At 42.5% G+C, this 14,970-nt stretch overlaps 1 protein-coding gene across 1 annotated transcript in view; it reads right to left on the reverse strand.

Moving 5' to 3' along the window:
- Nucleotides 1-1,339: 1,339 nt before the first annotated feature.
- The window catches only part of glra1 (glycine receptor, alpha 1), a 135,541-nt gene continuing 121,910 nt past the window's right edge, over nucleotides 1,340-14,970 (reverse strand). Inside the window, exon 11 of the mRNA XM_008306316.1 lies at nucleotides 1,340-1,624. Coding sequence (XP_008304538.1) covers nucleotides 1,340-1,624 — 285 coding nt within the window. The remainder of the gene's footprint in view (nucleotides 1,625-14,970) is intronic.

The raw sequence follows: 14,970 nt of genomic DNA on the forward strand, positions 1-14,970 counted from the left end.
AAACATGTGGATGTTTCAGTCACACAACGAGGAAAGCAAACGAGGATCTGCGTGTTACTCTGTCCAGGATCGAGCGGCTCTTTCTCCGGTTGATAAATTTAAAAACAAAAAAAAACAAACCCCAGAAGAAGCACACGAGGAGACGCCATTTTACTGACATCAAACCGCCCACCCCACCTTCCTCCGGACGAAAAGGTCGGAGCTGCAGAGCGCTGCACAGCCACAAAGCGACATGTTCGGTTGGCACATAAGTTCATTTGAAACAAGAAAACAACAAATGCAACATGAAATAAATTGAGGACAGGTAGAGGAACATGTTGACCACAGATACATGTTTAGTCTCATAATCTTCAGCACTGCTTGTCCAGTGTTTTGACGTATTTATTTCTTTTTTTTGTTTTCTTTTTTTTTCTCTTTTTGTCCAGTCGAGTGATTGACGGCAACAAGTGTCTCTGCAGTTCAAGGTTTTGTGGTGTCGGCAGCGGGAGGGAGGGAAAAAGCTTTGACGAGTGCTTGCAATACACGTTTGAAGCAAATCTAGATATATAGAATGCGTGATCCTTGCATCGCTTTTATTTCATGGAAGCACCGATCCACCTCTCTGCCTTATTTTTTTGGTGAAAAATCCTTCATCTCCAGATGCCCACCTTTGGAAAGTTCACATTTTTTTCCACCCACTTATGATAGATATATGAGTATATTACACTGCTGTACGCCTCTTGCACATCCCCACCCCGTCCCTACATCACTTTTTCATATAGAATTATATATCTGTCTCCACACAAAAAACTAAAATCAAATACAAGATCTTTTACAAGGCTCTCTCTCTCTCTCTCTTTCTCTCTCGTCGTCTCCTTTCGTTCCAGTCCGTCCACTCCCACACAGTTTGTTGGGTTGCGCCTGCAAAAGTCTGTGTTTACTTTTTCATTTATCATCTTTTCTTTAATATATTGCCACATTCATATATCATGCATTTTACTGCATTGCTATTGCACTGGTCCGGATTATTCAGGAGGTGTAAAGAGACAGGAACAGGGCGCGGGATTCGGGGCAGGAGAGAAGAATCGAGGGAAAACAAAGCAATGAGTATCTTAAATAATATCTAGTAGGGGGTCGGGTGAGGTTGAGGAGGCTGACTGCCACGAAAAGCAACTTGTCCTCGACCGAAAGAGGAAGAGGCTGAAGAAAGGAGACGAGGGCAGGAGGCGTGGACGAAAAAAAGAGCCAATGATATCTCCAATTGAAGTCATCTCTCTCCGTTTTCTTTCTCTGTGATTTCCTCTTCGCGCCGCTCTCGCCCTCCTCCTCCTCGTCCTCCTCCTCCTCCTCCGTCTCTTGACTACTGCTTGTGGATGTCCTCGCTGCGGATGATCTTGTAAGTGATCCAGTAGAAAATGTTAAAAATGAGGAAGACGAGCGGGAAGGCCACGCGGGACACCGTGTCAATGCGCTTGGCCCGACTGATGAACAACTTCTTCATCTCCTCGATGCTCTTCTCGGGCGCGGCCGAGGCCGGAGCGTTGTTGTTGTTGCCTTTGATGGCCATGCCGTCCTTGGCCTGCAGGCAGGCGGGGCCCATGCCGTAGCCGGGGAAGCTGAAACGCCCCTCACCCGTCTCATCCTCCTGCAACACAGGCCAAGACTCAGGCTGTTAGGAACCAGAGAAAGACGTTACTGTTGGAGGTGTGTGCATGTTTGCAAATGTGTGTGTGTGTGTGAATGTAAATATATTAAAGGGTCATTTCATATAAAAGCAACCAAATCTGAGAAAACAATTCCCACCTGACCACCTCACAGTGAGCTGATGTTTTTTTTTTTTTTAACTTTAAAATATTTATCTACATTTTGATATCATGACCCCTCCTGTGTCACAACATTTTCTAACGGTGGTGTGTCTCAAATGAATTAAAAATCACAAAACTTCGATTCAGCCGTATGCATTTTTTAGAGGCTTGTAACTCAAAAGATTATTCCTGGCATTAAGGACGGATTTTGCACAACCTCATTAAATATGCTAAAGCTATTGCACATAAAATACTAATTTGATTGTGAGGGTGCTGGTTGGTTTTGCATGGAGTGACCCAAAGGTAAACACGTGTGTGTGTGTGTGTGTGTGTGAGGTCAGAGCAGCTTCAGTTCAGTTCATTGCAGATTGATTTAGACATTACAATCAAATAACACAGATGACATGACGTGAAAATGGGAGGTGAGGAAGGAAGTCATTTCTTTATGCACGTGTGAAATAAACAAGAAAATGAAAGTACGATACTTGAGTACAACTTTGAGGTATTTATACTTTACTTGAGTATTTCCTTTTTACCCTTATCCTCTGCTACACTTCAGAGACTTTCTACTCACTACATTTATCTGACAACTATTTCAGGATGAAGATTTGATGCAACGGCAAACAGAACAATCTTTTAAACTGCAGTTTAAGATCAAACAAGACTTTTTGCCTTCGTCTAAAGAGCAGCGTGTAGTTTGGCTCACATTCCACCATAGAGTGATTCTTTTTTCCCTCTAAATTGCTGTTATGGTTTAATTTTAATGGACTTTCCACTGATCCAATATGTCAGCTGAAATTAAATTACAAGTTTTTGCTTTATTCCTCTGATTCTTCATGTGACAGGCCCGCAGACTGATCTGGATCTCCTGTATATAAACTGGATATAAAGTATTTGAAACTAGCTCCACCTGCAGCACCTCCAGCAGCAGCATGCTACAGACACTCTGAGGCTTCATTATTAATAATCTATAAAATAATAACATCAGTCAGAGGGACCAAACCAGGACTTTAACTGTATTAATTTAACTACATCTGGCTCCTATGTACTTTTACTTAAGAGTTTTACTTGTAATGGAGTACTACTACTTTGCTGTACTAGTACTTTTACTTAAGTAAAGGTCCTGAATACTTCTTTCACCATTCAAAATAAACCAGAAATGTTATAGTGAATTTGTGTTCATATTCTCTTTCAGTCTGACTGGAGCTGCATCAGCATGGAGCCAGAACAAGACCTTAAATCTGATATAATATCAGGTGAGCCCAATGCTTTATTACATTTCTCAAGGAATACTTTGATATTTACTTAGTGTCTTCCTGAATTGAGGTTAGATGAGGAGAATAATTTAATTTCCGGACAGATATCAGTCCAGTAGGTGCGTTTTTAGCTGAGCTTAGTACAAACATTGCAGCAGCAAGTGAAAAAAAAAAAAAAAGGAAGAAAATCAGCCAGAGACCGTTTGCATCAGACTCCTTAAGCAGTGCGTTCAGCGACACACTGTTACAGCCAAAGTGTAAGAAGGAACGTTTCCGCAGGTTCTTTATTCCAACATCAGTCAGACTCTACAGGGCTGTATCACAAACTCCACTGGCACCTCTGGTTCTGCTGCACTGGTTCCATCAACAGACCCGTTCCACTGTGTGCAATAACTGTTACCACCTCATCCTGTCTATATAGTGCTCTTAAAAAAAAAAAAAAACAAATAAAATAAAGTTCTGTATATGCATTTCTCTTGTAATTTGTGTGTTTCTGTTTCTTTTTCCTACAATTTGCACCGGCCGTTTCTAAAGCATTCTTGCACTGACTGGACACTTTGTTGTAACGGTGAACTTTCCCCACTGTGGCATCAATAAAGCTTATCTTTGTCTTTATCTTTATCTTTGGGATGCAGTGGGTTAAATTTCTCTACTTTCTCCTGTTTGTATGAGGGGTAAATACCCAACACACCAAACAATATAGTGCAAGAAATGTGTACTCTTCAGTGCCGAAGAACAAAAAAAAAAAAATCCAAAACAGAACTATATTATTGAAACATGTAATTCTTAAAAGACATGTAGATATTTGTGTTTGTCCATGTCCCCCAAAGGGCAGCTATATTGTGTAACATTTACAGCGTTGCACCAATACAAAAGCACCCACATTAACACATTCACTGTTCAGACAGAAAGCTGTTTTCCAATGGTCACTTGTGGTTAATCAGTTATTTATGGAAACAATAGTAAACTCTGGTTTGCTTTGACGCTCCATATCTTTATCTTCCTGCTGTTCAACAGACGGACAGGTGACAAAAATCCATTCACAGGTGACTTCAAGTGGCCTGCTGACCTTGCACTTGGTTTGTTCTGTAGAGTCCCGGGAGCGCCGTGCACACACGAGGAGAACATACAAGTTCCACACAATGAGCGGCGGATTCATAAATTATGAGCTCATTATTGATCGCGCTGCGTTCTGCTATCTCCCCTTTGTAGAAAGTTATCAATGCAAGCCGAAGCTGGACAACGACGGTGTTTATCTCACCCGTCACTGGGAGCGAGGGGGTGAGTCGGGGTGCTCGGATGGATTGGATTGATTGACATGCGCTGTAGTCAAGGTTATGGCGTGCGCGCAGTGTTTTCACCCGAGCACGGTGAGATATTGAAAATCCTATCAGCGCCGTCACCCTGCCTTTTCATTACAGGAGACACAATGACTTCCTTATCTGGTTCAGAGACTCCAACACAAACATTGACATGGGCCGAGAGACACTGAGGGTGTGTGTGTGTGTGTGTGTGTGTGTGTGTGTGTGGAAACTAAACTACAACAAAGTGCCCTTCAAAGTTAAAACAACACCCGTGAAATAAAAAACGAGCAGACAAAAAGCTCTACGATGATTAGGAGTCCCCTTTGTTTGGATTTGAACATTTTTTTTTGATGAAAGGCGTCTGATGGAAATTCATGCATGAATGCGAGTTGTGTTCCCCTCTAGGCCGCCGTGGGAGGCTGTGTGGCAGCCGATCAGCGGGGGAATCTTTCCAGTGCATTTTAGGCGAAGGAAAAAAAAAAAAAAAGAGCATTTTGTGATCAGAAAACACGCCGGAGCACAGCCTAACTCAGGAGAAAGTGTTGGCAGCAGGAGAACTTAAGTGACGCACAACCTCTGCAGCGACAACAAATCAACCCGCCAGTAAAAAAAAAATAGAGAGAGCCAGCCCAACTCTTCTGTTGGACCTGCCTCTAGTTCCCAGCAGTGGGCAAAATAAATAGTCAGTGAGCCAAAATTTGCAAATATCCATCAATAAAATGACAGAAAAGATGATAAAGATGCCCTTAAAAATCAGATCAAATGACGCACAAGCAGCCCCACGAGGGACATGTCGTACCTGTGTGTGTTTGTGTGTGTCTGCTGGCATGTGTAGCATTCAGATGCATGTGTGTGCGCACACGTATGCCACCGTGTGTATCTATAGATATGTGCATATAGGTGTGTGTGTGTGTGTGTGTGTTAGACCACCGGGTAGCGATCCATTTTTAGCGCCTCATGTCCCCGTTCTGTCCTTGCATCCACACCAAGCCATCTATTACTGTTAATACATGAACACACACACACACACACGCACACACACACACACACACACACACACACACACACACAACCCCGGGTGTCTACACATTAGCCGCGATGCTAGCCGACCTCTGCCCGTCCTTCAGTGACGCTGCTAAACTATTACAGATGCTCTGCTTTATTCTCCCTGCCATGTGATTAATGTGGAGGGCGGAGGGACGTGAGGAGGAGGCGCAATGAGGAGAGCGGTGGAGGGAGCAAGAGGAGGAGGAAAAGAAAGAAAGGAGGAGAACAATGAGGGAGGAGGGAGGAAGCCCTGCAGACTGCAGATAGGGCAAAAAGAAGTGTTTTAATGTCAGAAGACCTGCTGATGGAAACCACAGCTACACCCAAGGAAGGCCCAGGTGATTCATTACGGTTATGGTCGATTACAAAAAACACTCCCTCCATTAACACAGAAAGGATGTACGTATGCATGGACGGATGTAAAGACGGAGGGAAGGACAGAGGAGATAAACTGTTGGAGGAATGAAGCTTTGCCCTTTGGGTTCGACAAGGGAGGCAATTTATAGCCCTGCTTCAGGACACAGCTCACCTTTCCTCTGCCTCTCTCCTGCTTTCACACAGCTTCTCCGGGAGTCTACTCCAAAAATCTTATCGACACATAAACACCTGTTCTTACATGATTTCAATCAAATACCAAAGATGAAATGGACCACGTTTTCTGCAAAATGACTCAAACTGCCCAAAAATGTCTGAATATTAACGGAAAATCATCCCATTGTGAAGAAAATGAAATAAATCTGTGATTATTGCAGGATGCCAGACTGAGGACAGACAATTTAGCCCAGTTGTGAAAAATAATGATGGAATACAGCTAAATGAAACTGTACAGAATTCTTGTGAGTCTGACCCCAGCTAAGAAAAAAATGGGGCAAGAGTTCTCTAAAGACAGAGAAAAAGGAATTGTACAAATAAAGATAGAAAGCATAAACGGCAAATAAGATAATAACAGAGTCAGAAACAGAAAAATAGTAAATGTCTAATGGTGTGTTTTTGGGTCCAGAACAGTTAAAGGTCCAATCTCGGACTGTCGAACATCATTCTAGGTACTTTTTATTAATGGATCTCAGGCCTACAAGATTACGACTAGAAGGACAAGGGGCTTCAACGAGGTCTTTTTAAAACAATACTCAGGTTGTCTCATCCTACCGTGCTGATTTTTGGCATCTTTTATCCTCCCAGTAAGCCTCGTCTATGGTGCTATTGGCTTTATGGACCAAGCAACTTGCTGACACCCATGGGACTATAATTACTGTTTGCGCTCCAAGTTGTAAACACTGATCAGCCTCAACTTTAAAACCACTGACAGGCGGAGGTGAAGAACATTTATCATCTCATTGCAGCAGGATATTCTGCTGGGAAATCTTGCTTTCATGTTTCATGTTAAGTTCCTTAAATATCACAAAGTTATTGGACAAAAAGATCAGCTGATTGTAAGCAGCTAGGATGAAATGATCTTTCAGATTTGTTTGATTTTAGACGGAATTACCCTTTTTTTTCTCCTCAAAGGTATCGGTGCGTGTACGTACAGCGCTTAACAGGTTTATGCAACAAAAATGAACAGCATTGATAATTACCAAAATCATCTTTCTGTAATGGTTCATACACCAGCATGTAGAAGCTCTTTAACCACAATGATGTTTTTAATGCTAAAATCTAATTATTATTATTGTTAACCATGAATTTTCAGATTTAGTGTTTTACAAAAAAAAAACCTGAAAAACAGTAAAGCACATTTTTATTAATTGACTACGATGCCAAATTCTAATTATTTACTTGCATTCCTGAACAGAACATTTGGCTTTAGTGGTTGAAATGTGGGGATTAAAAGGTGAAAGTTTGAGATTCCTCTTTCCTGTTCAAAATAATTCAGTAATAATAATAATAATAACTCTGCAATTTCCCAGACTGAGATAAATAAAGTATTTTTCTATTCTTCTATTCTATTCTAAATGGTAAAACGCCGAGCGCTGAGTGTGAATTAAAGCCCTTCACGATGCTGGATGGTCTGTATATTTATATACAGGGCTTAACAAGTGGTCTAATGAATTCGTTAAACACTGTACGTGTCCAAAACTCTGCTTGTTTTCACCAACCACCTGTCATACATCCTTGAAAGTTTAACCAAGACAGCCAGTTTTAAAACACTATCAAAACACCGGTAACACATCCAGGATAGCTGTGCTTGTTTCTAAAACTGTGCATCACAGACATTAAACTGTTGCAGCTTTGCTATCGAAACTATGATACTGATGCTGGTTATAGAAAAATTATGCTGAACAAAAACAAGATTTGGGCGCCTGGTGTGGAATATAAATATAAACAAAGAAGAATTTTGCTGATTCTGAGGGGGTCAGATGAGCGGTAGTGATATTTAATGGAAAGACCTTTTAAGCGACAACCCATTTTAAATCTTTGTATTTTAATTATGACATCATCTATATAATATAGAAAAGAAGAAAATGGATCAGCGTCAACAGACAAGTGAGAGAAGAACAAAAACTGAATAAACAGGAGACAGAAACGAGCGATGTGGAAGGAAGAGGGGAAGAAGCACAGACAAATAAAAAAGAAATATGGAAGGAAGGGACGGGAATAATGTAGAGGTTGTGAAAAAAATCATCTGCAGGAAAGAGCTAAAGCAACGGAGGAAGGAAAGAGATGGAGGAGAGAGGAGAGAGTGAAAAAGGAAGAGAGAGAGAGCAAGAGGACCTCTTAGCTCGCTCATCCATCATGCTTTCATCTCACGATTGAAGCATTTATATCTCTGCCTCTGCTGATGTGATTAATCGAGCAGATTAGCAGGAAGCAGAAAGCGAACTGCGTCAGGCCCGCTCGTCTCCGCCATCTCCTCTGCAAATATTACCCTTGGATACTTGTTTTAGAGACCTGCATTTACATAAAACACGATTCGGAAAGGTGTCAGCCCCAACTAACGCCGGCATCAGTCTCTCCCGAAAGAGGCTGGAGGAGGAATTCCTTGGCTCGCGTTCCGCTTTATGATTTCCCCTAGAAGCAATTCCAGCCGAGCAGCGGGGGAAGGAAATATATTATAAATTTGCCTGTGCTGATCCATTTTCTGGTGGATTCATCTCAAACCGTCCTCCACCCTCCTCTCCCTGTCTCCCCTCTGCCTCTTGCCTCAGTTAAGGCCATTTGAAGCTTTTTAGGATGTTTCAGTATCAATATGTCAGCGGTGAGTGGGTTCTGTGGCGCTGAGAGGAATGTCTAAGTAATGTGAATTTAAAAAAAGCTCTTTTCTTTCTTACAATTTTACTTATGCAGATATTTGAGGACAGATATTGATATTTTTGCTTTCGTTCCTTTTGTTCTGACATTCATTTAATTTAACTTTTTAATTTGTGACTGACAGCTGGTTTTGATCGACATCCAGCTGTGATGGAGAATGTGTCTAGAACTCATCTCCACTTGTGTTTGACTTTAGGTGTGCTCCAATATCTATACCACCATAATAGACCAGAAACAACAACAACAACTTAGTATGTCCCAATACGTAGCATTTCATATGTTGGATACCAAAAGTACCAGGATGTTGGACTGCACCCGGTTGGATTTTGCAGCCAACATCTGCACAGTTACAGAGTCTTGTGCAAATGCAGACAAGCTTGAGTCACACACAAACACATGGCAGCTTATTTCATACTACAGACTGCGACGGTCAAAGTTTAAGGTGGAATATTATGATGGAATATTACGTCCCAGTTGTGTGTATGCTGCAGCGAACAGTTTGTGCTTTTTAAAGGGCAGCTGTGGTGCGGACTTCAAATGAATCGTCAACATGCGAGGGCTGTGGAGGCTGTGTGGTCGCTTCATGGCATGCACAAGCGTTATAGCGTCACTGTTGTTTGTTTTCTGTTATTCACGTAAAGAATCTGACTTCTAACACATTCGAGTTTTACATTATTCTTCATGGTCGTCCATAGCTACCTTCAGGACAACCTGCAACAACAAGGCACCCAGAAAAAAACTGTCTGCTCCCTGCTTTGACACATTCTGAAAACCAATGACTACTTCTATGTAGTGTATTCTATGGAGGTTAAATAGTATTAAATGGTATTACAAACATATTTGCCCATATTTCCTCAAAGAGGTTTTCAGTGCATTTATGCAGAGTCTGGATTGTAAACACTTCCGTCACCTTACAGGGCTCCACAGAGTGCACCCTCTTCAGTCCATGTTGTCTCAGTGCAGCGTGAGGCGTGCATGGTGAGTCACCTTATATGTAGGTTAATGTACAGGTGCACCTGGTCAACGATCCGGGGCCTGATTAGACACACATGAGGCCAACTGCCAGCAGGTCAGATCACACCAAACACATGAGAGTGCATTAACAAACTTACTCTATGTTACTCACACACATAAAAATGTTACTAGGAATCAGAGCTACTGGTACAGACAGACAATCAGAGAGAAGAGGTTAATCGAATTCTTCACTTCAACCACTAGGGTGTAACATATCCATCCTGTTAGAGGAGTGAGTGGGTACCAAATCATCCCTTCAAAACGTGGCCTCAATGCCTTCAGTGTTTCTTACTAGAAACGTGTATTTTTGTATGTATGCAATTCAGAAACGTGTGGACTTTCCTCCGTGCAAAATGAGGCGTGCACGGTGAGTCACCCGATATCTGGGCTCCTCTACAGGTGCGCCCAGGCAAAGATCCAGGGCTTGATTAGACACACATGAAGCCAGCTGGCGGCAGGTCAGATCACACCAAACAGATTAGATCATCACTAGCATCCTTCCACTGCACTGACACGTTCTCACACACCAACCAATACATACTATATAGATATATATATAAAGATGTCAGCGGAGAACAGATCCACTGATATAGCGAGATGATAAACAAGAATCACAGGCAACATTTAAGCCACTAGAGCACAGCGCATCCGCCCACACTGGGGTCTGTGCACCTGTTTTTGTTCTGTGTGCACTTCTGACTGCAACAAGGAAGGGCATTTACTCCGTCACTTTGTCCTTTAACTTCTTGCCAGATACCAGAAATGGGCCAACGTGCCATGTAGCGTAGACATCTGTTCAGTACAATGCAGACATCGGACCGGTTTTACATCACAATGTGCATTAATAAAGGCCCTTTGAGGTGGGTGAAAGTGGGACTTTCTTCTAAAAGCAGCTGGACAGTCCACAGATAGGCGCACCGCTGCTCTAATCAGATACGTTCTCCCACACGGTGCCCACATCAGCAAACTTAATCACGTTAGTTGCCATAGTGGCGCGTCACAATGTGCTGGAATTTGTGCTCTGTTTCTGTTATTCTAATGTATCGTCGCAGAAGTTGCCCAAATGTGGGTGTTGAAAACATCACAGTGCAAAGTAGAAGCCTCACTAGTGACTGACAGCTTCAGGATCTCATCATCCTGATTTATATGTTGTGTTTTTTGAGGTTTAAAAGTTTGTTTTAATGTGTTATGATAAAACAATGCCCTGCCAGGAAAATGTAAAATATCTAGTTTTGTGATTGTCTAATGACGTTAATGACTAATACTGTTAATAATTTCCACAGAAACAACACGCTGCTGATGCAACACACAATCAGCTGCTGTGACAACAAAATCTGAAGTTTTGTTCATCAGAAAAGCTGTGTGCCGCATTGGGTAGATACCGTATTGTAATTACTAATTATCTGTCTTTTAAAGAAGAGGAAACATTTGGAAAAATCAAGACTTTCCTGATCAGTAAATCCAGCAGTGCTTTCATGGACTCCATCCCTGGTTTTCTGGCTCTCCTCCGGTTGTTTCCTCTGAAGTCCCTGCTTGCGTTAAAGTGTGGTGTGTTAATGTCTCTTGCTCATCAAGCCGCTGACCTGGAATGATTATCCACATGATCTGCTGCTCTGTTCTTTTTCTCTCTCCTCTCTTCCTCCTCTTTTCACCATTTGATCCGGATGCCATTCAGACAAAGTCACGACACCTTTAGCTTCATGCATTAAATTTTAATTTTAATGCCAGTTAGGGTTCACTTCAGCTTAATGTGGAGTTAAATTTAACCTTTAATGCGGGATGGCCGTCGTGAAAACATGGACAGAAACATCCAAACTATGATTGTGCTTCCACGCACCAGTATGCTGCTTATGAGGCTGATCCAGGGCCAGGTCTCAAACATATTTGGTACACGGTGCTCACATGAAACATACTGAAAAGTGCTTCCATCTTCCTGCTTCCATGATGCTGACGACCGTTTACTGGTTCATTTAATTTGACTGCTGCCACAGTGAACGACAAGGAAGCAGAGGATGAGGATGTGCAGCTGTGACTGGATGGATAGGATCAACGTGACGGAGCACGTCGGCTGTTTGAAGGGTTCACGTGAATAGAAGAATCAACAATACAAGCATCATTTTGTTACTAATAAGAGCAGCTGAAGTCGCACCTGTGCATCGGCAGCAGTCAGAATCAATGATAAGACGTCTACATGCAGCAGTATCATGGCTTCCTTCTGAATACTCGCATTTCTCAAAACTAGAGTAAAGACTTATCTAGACATCTGATGTCAGGATACAGAATTTAGACATGATTGTAAGCTTAGATTTCATCAACGTAGCAGCACACCACAACACCGACGATTAGCCAGAAAGTTGAAAATCCAGTAATTACATCTGTTTTTAGAGTTAATCGCTCTAACAAAAGGTGTAATTCTATTTAGATAACAATGTGCTCAGAGGGTTAATAGTTTTCTTTTTATATCATAGCTTTAATTAATACTTCACTTTCATTAATCACTATTTCCATTAACCTTTACGGAGCTTTTTCTCAGCGAGAAGCAAACTAACATCACTTTTATCTCCTCATTTATGAACAAAGGTGCAGTGAGTCTGGCACATTGGAATAAAATCTGGCGCACTGTCATGTGTCATACCTGTTTTTGACACGTGGAAGCGCAGACATCGCCAGCTTCAGTGACTTAAAATTCATTTTACATGTAGAAAACAATTAAATGCAGACCTTAGCAGGATGTAACAGAGTAAACTGCAAACGTCTGTACATCTGTCAGATGACATTACATCAGCAGTGACGTATTTCAGTCTTGCAGGGTTATTTTTTTTTGTGCTCTGCAGTTTAATTGTTTCACTGGCTTGCACATTTATCCTGGATTGTTGCGTTTCTTTTATTTATACTGTTTAATAAGACTCACCTATGTAGTTACTCACAGTGTTTATTCCTGCATGTGTGGACACAGTTATTAAAATACCACTAATTCGGCTTCGTTAAGGATTTTTTTTGGCAGATATCCGCTCAAGAAAAGCTCAGATTTGATGTTCCAGCATCCTGGATGGCCTTGTGTCCAAGAGTTCAACCTGTGAGTCTTGTAAAAACATGGGAAGCCTGATGAAAATTCATGTATTCACTAATCTGGTGGCTTTAAGACTATAATAAGGGCGAGAGGTCAGAGCATTTCCACGGCCAACAGGGAACCACATAAATATGGATATTAACATAAAAATCTGCAAGGTAATATGCTAATTAGGTTCCTGTGAGTTATACTAGAGGAAGCGGTGCCATCAGTACAAATGTTAGAGTACGTGCTTAAAGAAAACAATGCCCTCCACACGGCGAGCAGACTGTCTGTGAAGCACTTCCTCGTCTAATCAGGACACGGTGAAAGTGTTGCACGCCCGCTTGACAGCCGACCTGTCAATCTAGAGGTTGACTTCAGCCCGCGGAGATCGCTGATCGCTCTCACTGCGCTTCTTTAGGCCTCTTAATCCCTCTGCTCTCTTATCTGCCTTTGTTCTGAAAGCTGCTGAACAGCCTGCGAGATCAAGGCATTTAGTACGAACCAGCATGTAGAGCTTCCCCCCGCCGAAAAACGCCTAATCACGGCTAACGAGCTGATTATAGCCGATCAATCAGGAAGTCAGTTTCCCTAATAAGGCGCTGTCATTATTAAACAGTGGGACGGCGTCTGCGGTTGTGGGGGAGGTCACGTCCCTCAGGCCACTTCTCCAAATGTACATCTCTTTTCCCAGAAGGCTGAGCGAGCCAAAAACAGAGCCAGCTGCAGGGGGGGCAGCAGCAGCTCATCCTTTTCTGTTCTGTCTCCTTATGTTGTCGAGGTGGAAGAGAAGAGGAAGAGGACAGTCATCAGGCTGGAGTAGCTCTTTGCCCCTCGGCTACATAAAAACATGCTTTAATGTCCTTTCTTTAAACTGTGATCGTGGATGGTATCTGGAGGCCGGTTCCTTCTGATGCAGCTGACAGGAGCAGTTGCACTCCACAACGGATAATGCCTCGCAAATAATTTATTTTAATGAAAGCCTGTCTAAAAATACTAATTTGCATTCTGTGCTATGAACTTCAGAAAAAGGCACTGAAGACAGTCCTGATTGAAATGGAAGCGAGAGGCAGTAATGTTCGACTTTGATTTCTAAAGGGGCTCTCTCTTTTTCAGTCTGGAGAGCTTGTCTGTGTTAAACAAGCGAGCTGCTGCCAGGCGGGCCTATCCTTCAAGGATGAGTGGCGCTATTGATCTGATCCCTGTGTAGTGTCCCTGCTCACCCGGCAGGGGGGGATGTCTCTCTGCCTCGACGCTCAGAGCAGCCGGCGCTGCAGTATCTGTCCATTTGATGCCCTCTCGCTCTGTCTTTCTAATTAGACAGCCTTCTGAAGCAGGTAGCCTCAGTCCGATTGCTTTTGCTCTTTCTCTCTCCATCTCGTTCTCTCCGGACTATCAGTGTCACTAACGAATCAATAGAGCATCAGGGTAGAAACCACAGAAATCAGCACAACTGGGACTCCTCCAAGTGCTGCCGCTGCAGCTACCTGCACTGCAACGACAGCTTCACGTCCAGCACTGAAATACGAGCTGAAGTGCGGCACTGATTCACGTTAAAGCAGGGATGGTGGTGCTGCAGCTTTCATTCTGAATTACACATCAGAGGTCGGACTGATCACACACGTTTCTGCTGCTCTTACAATCCCTTGAAAAGCTGCACATTGCTTCACAGAACGAGCCGGCTGTCCTTCTGGTTTCATTCCCATATACATGCACTCACTGCTTCAGAGAGCACTTTTCAAGCCACACACACACACACACACACGCATCACAACAGTTGCAAAAAAGCCATAAAACCCTCAAGGACATTGTTCACTCACATTACAGAGACTTTGGACTGTACTCAGCTGCACCTTATAGCTATTCATCACTGTAGTCACCATAATAGGAGTAAACAAATCCCTCCAGGCAAATATTGTTCAAATCCAATACATGAAAAACACCATATCAGACCTGGACATGTGTGCTAACCGTGCTGGTAATTCCAATAAAACCCCACTCTAAGGAACATTACTGAAACTACCGTACAGTTTCTCCTTTTTATATGTTCCTTCCTCACTGAGAAAAACTTTCTAACACGCATTTGCTGCTAATCACCCTCTAAGAAGACATAAATCCCACTGAGAAGCGTCACTGTTGCATTTGAAATGACAGTAAACTCAAATCAAACACAGTTTTAATGTATTGATGGTGCAACAAAGCAGCACAACATCTCTGTAGGTAATTTTTATACGTCTCAACCACAGTCCAGATTCTGAATCAAATCA

Source organism: Stegastes partitus, unplaced genomic scaffold (genome assembly GCF_000690725.1).
Source record: "Stegastes partitus isolate 25-593 unplaced genomic scaffold, Stegastes_partitus-1.0.2 Scaffold45, whole genome shotgun sequence".
Classification (NCBI taxonomy): Eukaryota; Metazoa; Chordata; class Actinopteri; family Pomacentridae; genus Stegastes; species Stegastes partitus.